This window comes from Rattus norvegicus, chromosome 16 (assembly GCF_021556685.1).
Source record: "Rattus norvegicus strain SHRSP/BbbUtx chromosome 16, alternate assembly SHRSP_T2T, whole genome shotgun sequence".
Taxonomy (NCBI): domain Eukaryota; kingdom Metazoa; phylum Chordata; class Mammalia; order Rodentia; family Muridae; genus Rattus; species Rattus norvegicus.
In genome coordinates this window covers 8482970-8501374 of record NC_141549.1, presented here as the reverse complement: position 1 = coordinate 8501374, position 18405 = coordinate 8482970, and the positions used below count along the sequence as shown (strand labels likewise).

Below are 18405 nucleotides of genomic sequence, written 5' to 3'. Positions count from 1 at the left end.
CATAAGGAACGAGCCCTCTGTGAGTTCATTTAACAAAGTCAGAGCCCACGGGCTCTCCTCCCGCCTTCTCCTCACTCTGAGGCTCTGCTGGGCAGTTAGGAGGCCTCAGGAGCTGCTGTCACCCTCAGTGGACTAGGACTGCCACATACCGCTGTGCAGTGGGTGGAAGAGAAGGCTGGGTCCCCGGAGCCTAGCCTGGATTCTGAGTAGTAGCTAGTGAATGTTTGCTGATATCTGGTATGGGATCTGTGATTGTTTTTAAACCATCTGAGAACTCCCTGTATCTACATCCATGTGAAGCGAGCTCTCTCTGGCTGGATCACCATTTCAGGAGCTGAAAGTTGGCTGTTCCCAGGGCATGGGGTTTGTGTAGAGGGTCAGATAGAGGGTGAGGGGGCCATCACGAAGTGTTGGGACCCCAGGCAAGGAGGCAGGCAGTGTCCTTGCCATCTCTGGAGGGCAGTCACATCACACATATGGCAAAGACCACCTCAGGGTAGATGTTTCTAGAATCTAGTGGCACTTCCGTACCAACACCAAACTGTGCGACTACACCACCAGTTCTGGCAAAGGATAACCGAGTTAGAGGATAATGTAAGCAAATGAATTTCCTCCCTGTGGCCAGGGGGCTGTGATTGGGTTATGCACAAATTCAGATTGATTTGCTAATATACATTTAGCTGTTCGACTCTGGGCTTAATCACATCTCCTCCCCAGTCTTCTAGCATGACACATGGACAATTACGAGGAGTAACAAATAACGGGGTGTGAAATAAATCCTGTTAGCCCTAACACAGTTAGCACCGCACAGCAGACATCAATTTTATAGATTCAGGCTAGAGGAATACTAACTCAGAGCCGATGACACAGTAACTGAGTTAAGAACGGGAAAATGTGCTTAAGGCTGACCTTTCTTGAAGTGTGTCAACCCTACCCTGATTACTTTGACTTCCGTTGATTCGATTTATCCCTTTCGGCAGACTCGGAACCCCGTGTGATGCATGATCGCGCAAAGTTGAATGACAGTAATGGAGACCCCTCCTCCCGGGCCCCCAGCTCCTGACTAATCATTTCCCGAAGTCCCGAAATATTTATTTTCCTTTATGATAGAAATGTTTCTCTCTAGTTGCTATGAAATTAAGCCTTTGTAATTGGATTTTGGACTCTTTACTTTATGACTCTGCAAATATGAAATTAACCCCATCCCAAGAAATAATAGAGCAGTCTACATTCTAATGAGATTACCCCCATTTTAGATAATGACCTGGAATTTAATAAATCGAACAAAGCAACAATTAAGGGCAGCCATACCCCTCCCAACCAGAGGGAAAAAAGTGGCCGTCTAGGTGACACCCACTGAGAGACCCAGATCATGGGTAAAAATTACAGTTGGATTGATTCTCTTTTAAAATATCTGTTCTTACCACTCTCGGAAGGATGGATGGAACTCTTCTTAGCCATGTGTGGCATCAGGTTAGACCACTGGAATTTGCTTCCTATGGGGGGCCAGGGAGTGTTCCAAGACCATCCAGTGATCAATTAGCTACACTCTATGAAGTTTTCCCTTTTGCACTGGTTTGTCATTGTCCCCTTTTGCATCTGCTTTGGCCCATGTCATATGACAAACAAAGGGCTTTCCTCATTCCTTTTGCTTGCGCCTACCTCCTAGCAGTCATGAGCCACTAGAAACTATGAGAGAAACTCGTTCTGTCTGACACTGGCACTTAGGACCTTTTCTAACGTCTTGGTGACTAACTCATCTTTCCATGGCACATATCCCATGACCGGACACAGAGTCAGTCTCACATAAGTAGACTAACTTACATGCTCGTGTAAAGTACATTGCTGTGTGGATTGTCGCTTAGAAGGAAGAAGTGTAAACTTAAATCCACTTCAGAGTGAGAGTGAGTTTTCTGTTTAGCTGAAGCGACGCTTCTTGGTTGGGAGAGAGTTGTTCATGCAGAGAGGGGTCTCCAGAGGTAATGGTAGGTGGCTGTGACTGTCTGTACAGACTGGGCCTGGCCTAGTATGTCCCATAAGCTTTCACATTTCCTGAGTATCAACCTTTCTGGAGGAATCTTGCTCTGACCCCTTCATCCATACTTGTCTTGAAGGGCTGGTCTGTGTCTTGGGTTTTCGAGTACCTAGGTTTCCCTCTCTGTTGGCCTTTATCATCCACATCCTAAGCCATGCGATTAGGTCACAGCATTGGCTCTAGGCCCAAAGTGGGAGTCTCCTTTTCATTCTTAACCTTTGAACCATATCTTAAACTTCCCAAAGATGATTTTGAATAATGCCCCTTTCCTTGATTCAGTACAGCACTTTCTGTCTTTCTGCCTCCAGAGCCTACTACAGAGGCCACCCACTATCCAAAAATGTGTCAGAGACGTCTGGTCTCAGATGTGTTCTGGTGCTATCTCTGAGGTCAATACACAGGGCCATAGGCTTTAAATATTTATGTAAACTCATCCACTCCTGCATTCCCTCCCTCCCCCTCTTCCCTCTTTTCTTTCTTTCTTTTCATTCTCTTTCTTTTCTGTATGTGGAATGTATAACCATGTATGGTGGGCAGTAAACGTACTTTGTGCATGCTCTGTGAAGATTTGATTTTACAGGGAAATAAATTTGCCTGTAGACGCCTCAGCAAGTGGAGGGTCTTGGGTTCTGTGTGTGCACTGACTACTTCAGCTACATTTCCCACACAGCATCTAGGCTGTCTGCTATCCATACAACTTAGATATTATGATTTATAACAGCCTAACCTTATGATTTATAACAATAGCAAAATTCAGCCATAAAGTCGCAACAAAGTAATTTTATGGTTAGGGGTCACCACAACGTGATGAACCTTATTAAAGGAGTAGGTTGAGAGGAGTAGTTACTGTGTTAGGCTTGTCCTGCCTTTTGGAAATCCTCCACTTTATAACCAACATCTGATGAGTAGACTGTCTTTCCCCTCTCCTCATGTGGCAGAGCCCGGCTGCTTGTATGGGGGCGGGGTAAAGGATAGCCAGTGGAAGCTTTAACAATGTACAATGTCACTGTGCATCTCCTTCACATTGGAGAGATGGCACTTTCCTCACCCAGAGAATTAAATGCGGCTGAATTCTACTGGGGTGAGCAAGCCTGGTGTAGTTCCTAATCAAGTGGACTCCCAGTTCGGTGGAGAGCTGAGACAACTTCCCAGCTGGTCAGTCAGTCTGTCTGCCTGTGTCTGTCTGTCCCTCTGTCTCTCTCTGTCTCTGTCTCTCTCTCTGTCTCTCTCTCTGTCTCTCTCTGTCTCTGTCTCTCTCTGTCTCTCTCTGTCTCTCTCTGTCTCTGTCTCTCTCTCTCTCTCTCTCTGTGTGTGTGTGTGTGTGTGTGTGTGTGTGTGTGTGTGTGTGTAAGAGATATGTTCTCGGGGCTGGGGATTTAGCTCAGTGGTAGAGCGCTTACCTAGGAAGCGCAAGGCCCTGGGTTCGGTCCCCAGCTCTGAAAAAAAGAACCAAAAAAAAAAAAAAAAAAAGAGAGAGATATGTTCTCAGGATGGGGTGAGGGCTGTGGACCAGGGGTCAAAAAACTCATTCTAGAGTAGTGGTTCTCAACCCTCATAATGCTACAACCCTTTAATATAGTTCATCACATTTTAGTGACCCCAACCATAAAATTATTTTGTTACTTCATAACTGCAGTTTATCTACTGTTATAAATCATAATGTGAATGTCTGATATGTAAGGATATCTGTATGCGAACCCCCACCCCCCCCACGCCCCAAATTGTCATAAAGGTTGAGAGCCTCTGGGAGGAAAACACATTTATGTGGAGACACCAGCAGGTCGATGGACCCTTAAAGACTGCCCTTTAAGAAAAGGCACATGTGGGCAACCTAAAGAAAAAACTGAGCAAACAAGGTTGATATCACAATGTGTGAGAACTATCCATCCAGTTTGCCTAGTCTCTGGCATTTGTGACGAACAGCGCTGCACCGTGGTGGGTGAGCTCGTTGGTGGTCTTGACCTGCCTGCTGGATTTCACATATTTTCTTTGCTCTTTCAGTCTCTGCTCCGGATCCTGGAGACACCCAAGGGCCATGCTGCATTCCGTGTCTCCAGTGGCTTCAATGGGCTACTGTCCCTGCTTTCTGACCTGGAGGGGTCCCTCCAGCTGCCTGCAGTGACAACATGCAGTGCAGTGTCCCCCAGCCAGACCCTGGAGCTGGTGTTGCATACCCTTTGTGTGGTGTCTGCTGCTCTGCACTTGGACCCTGTCAACAAGCACTTCTTCAGGAGCAATGGGCTCTTTGAGAAGTTGGCCGAGGACCTCTGTCTGCTGGGCTGTTTTGGGGCCCCAGAGGAAGAAGGCGCTCAACGGTACTCTTCATCTGACATGAAAGCCAGGCCCTTCGTGGATTTACTGAGCGGGGCCTTTTCCTCCAGCTGCCAGTTCCCACCCAGGGTGCAGAGCTGCCTACAGATTCTCAGCTTCCTAGAAAGCATGGCCGGTGGTACCCTCCACCTGCACAGAGACCTGATGGAGCCATCCAAGGCTGGGCAGGTGCCTTCTTTGGATGCCGGAAAGGGAGAGCCTGGGAGCCGCCAAGGCAAATTCAAGCAGTGGCCAGACCCGGAGGAGAGGTTAGAACTGGGCTGGCTGCTTCTGTTTTGGGGTCATCAGTGGATCTGTGGTCCATTCCTTTGTTATACAGATATCCCTGTGGGTATAATGGGTAGGGGAGCTACAGACTGGGTGTGCCAGAGTTGTCAGACTTTAAGTCACTTGGAGGACTCCAAGCTCCTCTATCCTGGGGCCTAATAGCAAATTTAACCCAAGTCAGCATAGACCTGGAATTATCTGTGGATTTGTGCAAGAGCCTGCAAGGCTTTGGATGTCTTGAAGGCAAGAGCAGGCCACCATGGAGACAGATTTTCTCCTCTGGGATCCTCCTCCTTGGAGTTGTGGTGTTTAGGTGGGTCTTCCTGGGTATTCAGGCTGCCCTGGCCTCTGTGGCCTCATCTCCTTCACAGAGCGCCGCCAGGGGATTGGGTGAGCTCTTTCAGTTTTTAGGACAGAAGCCACTGGTCCTACCACAGGGCTTTTCTTCGTCTTTTGTATCACTAGTATCTGTTCCTAGCAAAGACTACCTCCTCCTTTCCACAAGCTGTACCTCTCAAAGGCTCAGACTTTAGCAAATACGTTTGACTGCAGAAGAACATAGTCACGTGGCAAGGAATGTGAGGACCCAGGCCAACAAATTTGGGGGCGGTCAGGGAGAGGAAAGATCATGTTAATGTCTTAACATTTATATTTAATTTGCATACAAAGTAACATGTTTCTTTAGGATAATTTCATATATAACTTACTTTTGTCTGATTCTCTTTTCCCCATCTCCCCAGCCCATATCTCACTATATCTTCTCCATTCCCAAAATCCCCTTCTACTTGGATTACTTATATATACATATATATATATATGCATGCATGTATATGCATATATAATATTTCCTTGCTATTGTAAATAAAGCAGTCCTAAACATGGATGTGACAATATCTCCATGGTGGGACATAGAGTCCATTGGGAACGTGCCGAAGAATGTCATAGCTTGATTTCTGTCATGGTTGTCTAAGTTTACTTCTCCACCAGCAGTGATTGTCAGTCCATTTCTAGTCACAAAGTCACCAACATTTGTTATCAGGTTTTGTTTGGTTTTAGTTTTTGGTTTTGGTGATAGGTCTTCTGAACGGGGTGAGATGGAATCTTCCAGAAGTTTGAATTTGCATTTCTCAAAAGGTTAAGAATACTTATTTTCTTTCTAATCGTTGGGAGATAGTTTTGCTCAGTATGCAGTTTGGACCAATAGCTGTCTTCTTGGAACACATAAAAGCTACTGCTTTTGATTGTGGCTGTTAACTAATTTTCTCTTTGGAAAATCTTTGTCAGTGCTGTAAATTGACGTTTTGTCTTTATTTGCTTTCTTTAAAGAGCTGCACTATTCCTGCTTTGTAGTTTCACTTCATATATCCTGGTGTGGATCATTTTGAAGCTTTATTCTGCTTGATATCCATGGAATTACTATATCTGGAAATCTCTGTCCATCATCAATTCTCATGTTATTTTTATTGCCCCTTTCTAACCTTTTAAAAGTATATGCTACAGATATTTGGACCTAAGACAGATGTGTGCCTCACTAAGCCATTCTTCCCTCTAAGTCTCAGCCTCTCTCCTCCCCTCCCCTCCCCTCCCCTCCCCTCCCCTCCCCTCCCCTCCCCTCCCCTCCCCTCCCCTCCTCTCCTCTCTTTATCTCTTGGTACTCGTTCTTCCCAAAGTATGCTGGTGTCTCTTCCGGTTCACCAGAGTCTCCTACTAACTGTACCTAATCTGATGTATACCACTAGCAATTTAGGCTTTGTTTCAAAATTTAAAGGATGCAATTCACACATGTACAGGTGTGCATGAGTACGAACAAGCACGCGTGTGCACACGTACGCGCACACACACACACACATACACACTCACTCACGAGTCTCATGCACATGTGTGCACATAACACAGAGACACGAGTACTTCTTGGTCCTTTACAGGTCAGCTTCATGGTCTTACGGTCCTTTTCCTGGGCTCACATTTATGTCTCCCTTATTTCTTCAACCACGTGGATCACAATGATTTTATCTTCTGTGTCCTTTGCGAGTCTGGTTCTATGTCCATGGCTGTCACCGACGGCTGCTTGTGTGCAGCGTCACTTCTAATTGTATCTCATAAGGTCTCCATGAACGTGATCCCTCCCTGGCTTCCTCCGCTTACTGAAGCTCTAGAAATGCCTGCTGGAGTTTGCGGCCATCTTTTATCAGCCAGGCTGCCAGACCCTGATGCTCTGCTCTCTTGGCTCTGTGTTGGGGAGCGTATATTCTCAGTGAATCCAGATCTCTGCATTCCTGGGGAGTGCTCAGAGGAGGCCTCTGCCGGTGACCTGAGGCCTCCTATGTTAGCTTGGTATTTTGGGAAGCTCGTTCAGCTTATCTACCAGCCCTTGAAGGGCGTGCTCGTTAGCATCAGATAACACTGAGCGAGTGGGGAGAAGCAGCAGTCCACGATGACTGTCTCTAAGAATGAACTCCAATGTTTATTGATCTCATCTCATCTCCTCCCACGTTCTAGAATTTTACAGTGAGGAAAACAAGCCTAAGAAAGAGGAACACAGCCTAGGGTCATGTCTGAGAGTCAGAATATGAACCTAGTTCAGTTCCAAAGGGGTGTGTGTGTATGTGTGTGTATGTGTGTATGTATATGTGTGTGTATGTGTATATGTGTGTGTATGTGTGTGTATGTGTGCATGTGTATGTGTGTGTGCATGTGTATGTGTGTATGTGTATATGTGTGTATATGTGTGTGTATGTGTGTGTATGTGTGCATGTGTATGTGTGTATGTATATATGTGTGTGTATGTGTGTGTATGTGTGCATGTGTATGTGCGTGTGTATGTGTGTATGTGTGTGTACGTGTATATGTATATATGTGTGTATGTGTGTGTATGTGTGCATGTGTATGTGTGTGTATGTATATATGTGTGTGTATGTGTGTATGTATGTGTACGTGTATATGTATATATGTGTGTATGTGTGTGTATGTGTATGTGTGTGTATATGTATATGTATATGTGTGTGTATGTGTGTGTATATGTGTGTGTATGTGTATGTGTGTGTATGTGTGTGCACGTGTGTATGTGTGTATATGTGTGTGTATGTGTGTTTGTGTGTATGTATATATGTGTATGTGTGTGTATGTGTGTGTGTGTATGTGTATGTGTGTGTATGTGTGTATATGTGTGTGTATGTGTATGTGTGTATGTGTATGTGTGTATGTGTATGTGTGTATGTGTATGTGTGTGTATATGTGTGTATGTGTGTATGTGCGTATATGTGTGTGTATGTGTGTATGTTTGTGTGTATGTATATATGTGTATGTGTGTGTATGTATGTGTGTATGTATGTGTGTGTATGTGTGTATGTTTGTGTGTATGTATATATGTGTATGTGTGTGTATGTATGTGTGTGTGTATATGTGTGTATGTGTGTATGTGGGTGTATGTGTGTATATATATGTGTGTGTGTATGTGTGTGTATATGTTTGTGTGTATGTGTGTACACATACATATGCATGCTTTGTGCATGTTTTCTTCCCACAGTAGTGGTGCTGAGCTGCCAAATCCATCTCTCACTGTGTCCCGAGAAGCTGGTGTTTAACGCTCAGGTTTTATTCTACAGGGTGCGCAGCCCTGCTTCTTAACAAATGACAGATGTGTCGGTGTCCACCTAGTTTCCTAATTTTAAAATGTGTTAAGAGCTACATTTCAAAAAGAGAACATTTTCCCTCAGTAAGACAGATGGATGGCCTTGACCTTTCCTGGTGTTTAAGAACAGGAAGTGAAACTCTGGGTTTCCAGAGAGCCATGGTGCGGAGGACAAGGTCAAGGGCTGACTGGGACATACTGGCAGGCTGTCCATCCATCTTTTCCCTACCCTGGACACGGGATCTTCTGGGGCAAGAAGCTTCTCTCTTCTGCAGTGCCGACCCAGTCTCCAGGGATTCAGGGAAGAGGGTATGAGAGGGGCTGGCTCTGTGCCTTAGTGTTTCCTGGGCTCACCAAGTCTGCCTGCTCTTCACTTTCCGGACTACGTGGTTGGTCCTGGTGAGATAAGGGTTTCAGAGGATAGCAGAGCGTTGGAAGTGTCACAGCTGATGCTTTCTGGGCAAGCACGTGCCTGGTTCTTTGCTGGCCTCTTCACAGCAAGACTCCACTTAACACGAGTAGTATCTACAACTTAAGAAACCGTCTCATAGAACAGAAGATAGAAGTTTCCAGAGAGGTGACCGAGTAGGTAAAGGCCCTTTCCACCAAGCTGTACGACTTGAGTTCAATTCCTGGGTCTCACTTGGTGGAAGGCAAGAACAAACTCCCTCAAGTTGCATACCATGAAATGCATCCCCCACAATAAATAAATTTTTAAAAACTTTAAACAACATCTTTAAAATAACAATAAAATAGGAGTTACATATTCTGTAATCCCAAAGTATACCTGTGATTTCCCAAGTCCCTAAAGTGCCATTTCTGTGAAGAAGCATGCCATATACAGTATAGAAGCACATATACACAGGATACACATGATACACACATCGCATGCTATGTGCACACAACACACAGCACACCACAGAACTCAACGATTTGCGGTGCATGTGTAGATGTGCTCTGGGAATGTCGATTGGATGATCTTCCCGGATTGGCATCTCCTAGATGCTGTTGTCTGGGAGCCACTGGGCACCTGTCACCTGGCACTGCACAATGCAACTGCACATCAGTAAAATAGGGAATGTAATATGGCTCTGGGGTCCCCCCGCACCCCATCGAGGCCTTCCTATTTTCCACAGACAGTGCTGGGTATAGAAGTCTGCAGATAGGCTTGTGATGTGACGTAGATGGGGAGCTACAAGAGTCACTGTCTGTGGCTGTGTCTTTTAGAGTCCAGAAGGAAGTCCCTACCATTCAGGAATCTTCCTCTTCTTCATCGTTCGCCTCTTACTTAACCTTTGACCTCTTCCACTCGGGCAGGCCTTTGGGACTAATTTTGATTCCTTATATCTGTCAAAGCGGCAATGCTAAATACTAACGACTGAGCTTAAGTTGTGGCTGTAGTTTGTGTTCATAAGAGGACATGATTTCAATGCTCTTTGACAAGCACTGGGCCGTGGAAAGGTTTCAGTGGTGTTCTGCAGAGAGGCCCTATGGACTGCCCCTTTCTTGTCTTACTTTGCTGTTGGTCATCTTGTAGCTCTGTTCTAATAATTCCTGCTTGAACAGTGTCTCCTTAGGAATATAAAGTAAATTTCTCAATCTCTCTTTCTCTCTGTCTTCTCCTCTCACTCTGTGTGTGTGTGTGTGTGTGTGTGTGTGTCTGTGTGGTATGAGTGCAGGTTCTTATGGAGGCCAAGGCATGTATCCCCTTGGAACTGGAGTTACAGACCATTAAACTACCTGGCAAGTGCACTTGGAACCAAACTCTGCAAAAGCAGCCAAGTGTGTTTAGCTGCTAAGCCATCTCTCCAGCTCCAGGAAGCAGTTTTTTTAAAAATTCCTACAGTGATTGGTAAGCGAAACAGAGTAGAGCATCTGCCCTGAGGCAGTTGGTGTCTCCTCCTTTGCTAACGTCTTACACATGTGCTGATGTGTACTAAGGTGGAATTCACAGTTGTCGGGACAGTGCAGTGGTGTTTCATTCATTCACAGTGTTGGGGGGTGACTTCCTTTATTGAGGTCCCAGATATTTTGACCACTCCTAAGTTATGCCCAAATGCATTCCCTATTCCTTCCCTTTACCCCTAGGCAGTCAACAGTCTGCTTTCTAGCTCTGTTTTTTCACCTATTCTGAGTATGGCACAGAAACAGAAAAAATGTCGGTGGTCCTTTCTTTAGATATGGCTTCTATCACCCGGGCTAATATTTTTAAAGTTCATTCATGTAATGGGATGTAAAATTCCTCTTTCCTGCTTAGAGGATGAACACTATGCCACTGTGTGCACACACCAAGGTTTGTCTACCCTCGTAAGTGTTAGGGGACCCCTGATTGCGTCCACCTTTTGGACACTATAAACAGCGTTCTGTGAATATTTATGTTTAAGTTTATATTTCTAATCTTGATGCTAGTGATCTTAACTCTCTGAGGAACTGCCAACTGTCTTTCTCCACTGCAGCTGAGGCAGCCCTACCTCCCTCCCTCGGTGACCTATGAGGGGCCCAGTTCTCTGAATGCTTGCCAACGTTAGTGTTCCTTTAAAAGAGCATTTTAGTGAGTGCACAGTGGCCATTCGAAGCGATTTGATTTCCCCCTTTGGCTAATGATGGTGACTATCTTTTCTGGTGTTTATTGGCTGTCTGTGTATTTTTTGGGAAAATGTCCAGTTAAGACCATGGGCTGTTTAAATTGGGTAAAAACCATAAACATTTTGTTGCATGGTGCAAGCTCTTTATTGTTTTATTTACTGCAGATATTATATCATCGTCACATAGATTGTTTACAAATATTTTCTCCCACTCTATAAGCTGTTCTTCCATGTAATAGTGATGTAGGAAAGGTTTTAATTTTGGCCAAGTTTTATGTTCTTTCTTGCCCTCTTTGCTTGTGATTTTGCCGTTGTAGCTGGGTCCGTGGTCATATCGAAGGTCATCTACCTTGATGTTTTTCTGCAAGCTTTACGATTTCAGTTCTCATGCCGTATCATTGACCCATTTAAATCACCTTCTGCATATGGTGTGGAGTATTGGTCCTCTCTTTCACATGTGGCCATCCAGGTGTCCCAGCATAATTTGTTGAAGAGTCCTCAGTGGGGTGGTAGCCTTGTTAAAGTCAGATGGCAGTAGATATTTAAGTTCGTTTCTGTATCCTTAAATCGATTTCACTGTTTTCTGTGTCTTCCTAGTGCGAACAACCACACTGTTTTGATTTCTGTAGCTTTGTTGTAGGTTCTAAAGTGAGCAAGTGTGAGCTATGCACCTCAGTTCTCTTGTGGACAATGACTTTAGTGCTTAGGGTTTCTTCCAGTTCTCCAATTGGCCCTTACTTTTGGGCACCATAGGCTGCTCTGCCATTTGTCATGTTGAAGACGTGTTCTACTGTTTCTGTGGTTTCCAGCATGAATCAGGGCTGGCGTTTGTCAAATGCTTTGTGTGTAACAGTTGAGATGACCATGTTGTTTTTCCCACGTGGGGCCTTTTCTATGCTAAGCACTCTCGCATTTCTGGTTTTAGTCCTGTTCGTCCCGGTGTTCTTGGTGTATGCTGTAGGATTTGCCACTGTGCTAACACCATGGATGGTGGGTTCCATGTGTGTTGATGTAGGATATTGTTCTATTGGTTTGCTGTGTGGTCTTTGTGTGGCTTTGGGGTCAGGTGACAATCAGGTTTCTTTGCTGGTTCCTGAATATGCCAGGCACACTCTCGCTGTGGGGGGTCTTTGCAATGGTAGCACCCTTTGCTTTTTATACCTGGGTATCTGTACCCCCTTTTCAACTTGTCTCCAAAAATCACTCTTGGTTCTTCTACCTCATCTTATATTTTTTCCTCTCTGTAGCAATTGCCATTTTCTTCATATAATAAAGGTTAGCAAGTCATTATTATATCTTAATAATTTCTTGTGGGTCTTAAGTTCATTTCTTTACTTCAGTCATCCGTTCATTTAATCTCCTATGTGGCTACTGAGACTTTATAAAAGCAGGACTCTGCAACCTTTCTCTGACTCTTCACCTTACTCATTATTTTTTGTTCCTTCTATTGAGAGGCTGTGAAGCTATGGGGGGGGGGCTGTCTTCTCAGTCTTCTGCTTGTTTCTTCGTTGAGTTTTATGTGTCTGACAGGATGAGAGTTCCTGTTTTCTTCCCCCACACTATTTGTCTGCTTGTTTTATTTTACAAGAGTCATCCTGGTGAATGGTCATCATCTGGGTTTATGTTCCTCATGACTATTTAGATGAGAGGAAAAGCCAAATGAATGACAGACTCAAGTATTTGACACCAGTCATAATAACCCGTAGCAGAAGACACATGTGCACTTCAGGTGTGCCTTAGGGGAGGTGTAGAGATAGCTGAACTTGGGTAGAGAGTGGAGAAATTTTGTTTGCAGGTTTTAGAGCTGCAGGTGTTAATGATTGAGTAGTAAATGGAGAACTGGAAATGAGGGAGAGAGTGAAGTCTGAATGAGAGATAATATGGGCTAGAGGTCTGAAGGGCAAATAAACAGGGTGTGGCAGGCCAGGAGCATGCAGGGAAGAACAGCCATGAAAGCCTAATCTGGGACGTTCTAAGCTATCAGAAGACAAGCTCACACATGTAGAAATAGTAAATATAAATAAATAAAACCTAGAAGTAAAAGTTTACAAAGATGGGAACACAGTGGGGCTATGGTAGCATCGGTCATATTTCCTCTGAGGCTGTGTTCTATGAGCTCTCACTCCTCCCCATGGGTCTCCTCAGCAGCAATTTCTGCTGTGGGAAGAGGGGACTCCTGGGGTAGACTCAGATAGACCACGTGGGCTAACCTTTGTCTGGATCCCGTCTATGATCCCTACCTTCAAGTGTCAAATTTGGTTTCTGATTTCTGATTCTTTGAAGTCCTCCTTCTCTCTCTCTCTCTCTCTCTCTCTCTCTCTCTCTCTCTCTCTCTCTCTCTCTCCCTCTCTCTCTCCCCCTCTCCCTCTCTCTTTCTCTCTCTCTCTCATTACTCCTCTCCCTCTTCCTCCCTCTTTTCCTCTCTTCCTTCCCCTCTCTTCTTTCCTTTACTCTTTCATTGGGACAGAGGCTTTGAGGGCAGCTGGAGAGCCCACCAGTTTGTATTCACCTTTGCCATCGGCAGGTGACTGCTTCACCGAGCAGATGGACTACCACTTTGGTCATGGTGTACGATCTTCTTAATGTGCTCTGGAATTTGGTATACAGCACTGTGGAACACTGTGTGTGTGTGTGTGTGTGTGTGTGTGTGTGTGTATGTGCGCGCGCGTGCGCATCTGGGAATTGGTCTGTAGTTGTGTTGATGGTGTTGTGTGCTTATCCAGTTTAGGTATCAGGGTTACACTAACTTCAGAGAATGAGTTTGTCCGTGTTCCCCCAACCCCTAGTGTTTTGTGGAACAGCTTGAGAAACCTTAATGTCAGTTCTTTCTTAAAAGTTTGGTAGAATTAGGTCATACATCTGTTCATCTAAGCTTTTCTTTTTTATTTATTTATGTGTTTAAAACTATTTTTTAAAAATTACATCTATCTTTCTACTGATTAACTCATTAGGTGTGAGTGTGAGTGCACGTGAACGCACGTGAGCACACATTCGTGTGGAGGTCAGAGCTCTGTCCTCCTGCCATGTAGATTCCGGGTCTGAACCTCAGATCTTAACGCTCGCTGGCAGCAGTTTTATAGATGGAGCCACTACGCTGGCCCAGGCTTTTTCCTTGTGGGGACGTCTTTTGCTATTTCTTCAGCTTCATTGCTTATGGGTCTGTTTAAATTATCGATACATTCTTGACTAAATTTGATGGTTCACATGCACTTAGCAGTGTGTCCGTTTCTTCAGCCTTTCTAGCTTTTTGTGAAGGCTGGTTGTCATGGTTGTGAAGGCTGGTTGTCATGGTTGTGAAGGCTGGTTGTCATGGTTGTGAAGGCTGGTTGTCATGGTTGTGAAGGCTGGTTGTCATGGCTGTGAAGGCTGGTTGTCATGGTTGTGAAGGCTGGTTGTCATGGTTGTGAAGGCTGGTTGTCATGGCTGTGAAGGCTGGTTGTCATGGCTGTGAAGGCTGGTTGTCATGGTTGTGAAGGCTGGTTGTCATGGTTGTGAAGGCTGGTTGTCATGGTTGTGAAGGCTGGTTGTCATGGTTGTGAAGGCTGGTTGTCATGGCTGTGAAGGCTGATTGTCATGGTTGTGAAGGCTGGTTGTCATGGTTGTGAAGGCTGGTTGTCATGGTTGTGAAGGCTGGTTGTCATGGTTGTGAAGGCTGGTTGTCATGGTTGTGAAGGCTGGTTGTCATGGTTGTGAAGGCTGGTTGTCATGGCTGTTTGGTTCCTTCTTCCTCAGTGACCGTTAGGAATTTGCTGGTTGACTGTGCTGGACGTGACAGGTCCCTTCTCGTCTCACCACACACATCTGCTCTTGTGACATACATCCGTTCCCTCTCTTGCACACACCTTCCATGGGCTTGCTTCAGTGACATTCCTTTGGGGACACACTGGATGATTAGGTAAATGCTGACTGGGAAGCATGGGGATATAAGTGGTGAGCTCCATGGGAAAGGAAATATGGACTCTGGTTTGCCAAGTAGCAAGAGTGGGACAGACCTACTCAAGATGGCCGCCCAGTGCCATCCTGAGCAGGTCCCAGAAGCTGGGACGTGCTGCTCGCTCCTCATCCTCCATCCCCACCCTCTGAATGAGCTTTCCTATTTTATTATTATATTTCTTTCACTTGCTTTGGGTTTACATATTTTCTTTTTAAATATAGCACCTGAAGGTGGACACTTAGGCTGTCTGATCTGAGACCTTATTTCTTGTGTGATGAAGCCCTTTTCACCCCGTTAATCTTCTCAAAGCAATGCATTATCGAGTGTCCCACAAATGTCTCCATTTATGCCCTTGCCAATTTCCTCTTGAAACACTTATTTTTTCCCCTCAAGAACGACAGATCAGCTGTTGAGATCCTTGTTTTGCAAGCATGAGGACCTGAGTTCAATCCCTGGATCGCATGCAAAGGAAAATAAGCCAGAGTAGTGGTGCACTTCATAATCCCAGCACCAGCGCATTGAGGCAGAGATGCGTTTATGTCCCTGGAAGGAAAATGTGATGCTGGTAACGCCATTTTATAGCTGACCTACATTAGGCTCAGATGTATCAGCTCAGGGTTATTTGCTTATTAGGTGGGGCACTGATAATGTGGATTGTGCTCTGTTTTGGAAAGAAAGATCTAGAAAACTGCACGAAAAGAGACTAAAAGAGGTCATATGACATGCTCCGTTTTCCCTCTCTTTGTAGGATGGATGAAGGTGACGTCACGATCATGCACCCTGGGATCATTTGCATCATGGTGAGACTGCTGCCTCGCCTATACCTTGGCGATCACCCACAGGTATCTTCTGACGAACACAAACTTGTCTCTGTTAGCTGGCTGACCTGGGGCATGACTTCCACAGTGAGACTTCTTTTGTTCTAGTGTACCATGATTATCAGGGCCACCCCTGGGCAGAAGCTCTTGAAGGGTTGTGTCAGTGTGTCTTGGACCCTTGATAGATCTGTGATCACCCGTCAAAGGGCATTCAAAGCAGTCATTCCTGTGCAGTGGGCAAATCTTCTAAAAGCAACAGGAGAGAAAAACATAGTTGAAGGATTTGGTTCAGCTTTGCCTCATCCACAGAGGGTATCTGTTTTAGGAAGAAATGACAGCTGATTGGCACGCATGCCATCTGAAATAATAGTGACATGGTACAAATTTTGCAGGTCCTCTGAGACTTGAGAAAAGTAGAGTGGAGAAGGAACTTACTGGTAGAGATGGTATTGTTCTTACTAAGAAACAGTGGTGTCTGGGGTGGGAGTGAAAATAGCCTGAATATGGTCTGTGTTCATATGTTCCCTGGTGACATCGCTTACTCTGCTTTCGGTTCTCATGGAGAGCAATGACAGAGTGGGCATGAAGCTGGCAGATGGGGAGATACAGCATAGTGGCAGGGAACTTGTTGGATAAACAGACTATGAAATTAGTAATAACTACATCCTCACAGTCCCGAGTCATGGGATGATTCACTAACAATGATAGACTGTGTGTATCAGGGACTCCCTAAGCTTCCAGGACTCAGTGATGGGTTAGTAGGTACACTCTATTATGTTCATACAGTGAGTTTGTCTGACAGAATGAGTATTTTTTATGACACTGTGTGTCAACAGGGATGAAATATACTTCTTGTGATACTGGCTGGGGAAGAATCCCACAGACGTTCTTCCAGTAATGGATCTAGCACTTCAGGGGACCAACACATGAAACAAGTGGCCACCGAAGAGCTAGCTCAGCTACCTGTGTTCTTGTCCTCAGCTGTCAGTGTGGCCTAGGTCTCCTCCTCATGCTCACCTGCGTCTGGCCTCTACCTGTATCTCTATGTGGGTTCTCAGGAGGGAACACAGCAGCCCAGGGCTCTCAAAGGCACAAAAGCAGAAGCTTCTAGAAATTTTTCTGGAAATTCAGGTCTGGAACAAGTCAATATTGTCTCCACAGCATTTCATCATTCCCAATGAGCCGGTCACAGGTTCAGCTTAGGTTCAGTACAGAGGAAGATAGACACCCCTTTATCAGCAAGAGTGCTGTCTTGTGTGCACAGGAAAGGGGTACTTGCTGGGCCTCAGCTTTAAAGACCAGCTTCCTTTAGTATCTAACAGATTAATGCATTCTACCCTTATATCAAGTGCCTTGTAGCCTGAATTTCCTGAGGCCTGAGATCTTTGCTTCTCTACCTTACTGCCTAACACATACTTCCCTTCAGCACACTGGAGACTCAACACACATTGGATAGCCCCTCTATGCCAGGAGTGCAATATCAGCCCTCTTCCCAGAGGTTCTTAAAAAGTCCACAAGCAGCTGTTCTCTGCCCCATTCTGCAAGCGCTCGAGGATCTGGAAAGTTATGTGACTTCCTAAGATCATCTAATTGACGAGGGAGAAGATCTGAAACTTACCCAGAGCCAACCTGAGGGCATGCTCAGTGAGTGAGTTTCTGATCTTTACAGCTCCTGTGGAATGCAGGGACATGTGGCAATTTTGTCCGGACATTCACCTTACCTTGAGACTGGCTTCTTCAGCTGTTTATACAATACTATAAGAATGGCCATGCTGGTGGTCTGTGTGTCTTGGCAGTCAACCTGATGTCCGTGTTCTGCAGTGATGGACAGTGAAGAGACGGAGTCGACGAGCAGAGGGCTGGCCTGCTGCTGCTCACCCCACAGATGTGGCTGAACCCAGCATTCATATGTTTTACTCACTCTGTAATAGCAACCCCTCCCCCCCAAATTAAGAATGCAAATAAGAAATCCATTTGGCACAATCCTGTTCTTCTATTCAGGTCAATAAGTAATTGAGGAGAAGTCCCGATTCATCGTCACTGCTTCTCAAATATGCAAATGAACCTAGAGATGCATTTTCTCAGATATTTTCTGCAGATGCCAAATCAGCAGCTATTAAAAGTTGGATAATTACAGTAATTAATTTCTGAAGGAAGGGGTGGAGGGAGCCTCACGCTAGCAGATAGAACAGTAAATCAAAGGAGAAACGACACCGCAGGAGAAATCGCTGAAAGCAGACTGATTCTAGGCTTCTGCGGACTTCTTCCTCGCTGCAGGAAAAGAGGAGCGGAACATCTCAGTAGATGGCAGTGTTAGGAAGGGATGGAGAGCCACTCTGGCTCAGCTCCTGAGGGTCTGCAGGTCCATCCTAATGCTCTCTCTGTTTCTCATCTCACTCTGAGCCTTCCCCCCTGTGCCTCAGAAACCGATGGTGTCAGAGGCTTTACTGACCTTATGGGTGTCCCGTTCTGGTCTACTTCCAATTACAGCCAGATTAAATTTGTTCTATGTCCAGCCCTCAAATATGCCAGTATTGCTGGCCCCTCTTAGGAATGGATAACCTGACTCTTTCTTTGCTTCTGGCATTTTTTTTACCCAAACCAGGAGGTAGGAATTTAGTTGCACAAAAGGAAAAAAAAAAAAAGAAATTCAACTCAGTTTCTTGGGCTTGGAAAAACCCAATCCATTGGAAGACACTCCTTTCCCAGCATTCTTAGCAGCTGCACATATCTGATCCCACAAGGACGCTGTTGTGGGTTGGAGTTCTGTCCACCCCAAACGCCTTTCCATTTCCTCCAGGATG

General features: G+C 45.3%; 1 protein-coding gene across 8 annotated transcripts in view; it reads left to right on the top strand.

Moving 5' to 3' along the window:
* Wdfy4 (WDFY family member 4) overlaps positions 1–18405 on the top strand; it is a 229565-nt gene that overhangs the window by 45884 nt on the left and 165276 nt on the right. For all 8 annotated transcript variants that reach the window (XM_087588908.1, XM_087588903.1, XM_087588907.1 and 5 more), the window contains 2 exon segments: positions 4037–4614; positions 15532–15625. In XM_087588908.1, coding sequence (XP_087445034.1) covers positions 4037–4614; positions 15532–15625 — 672 coding nt within the window.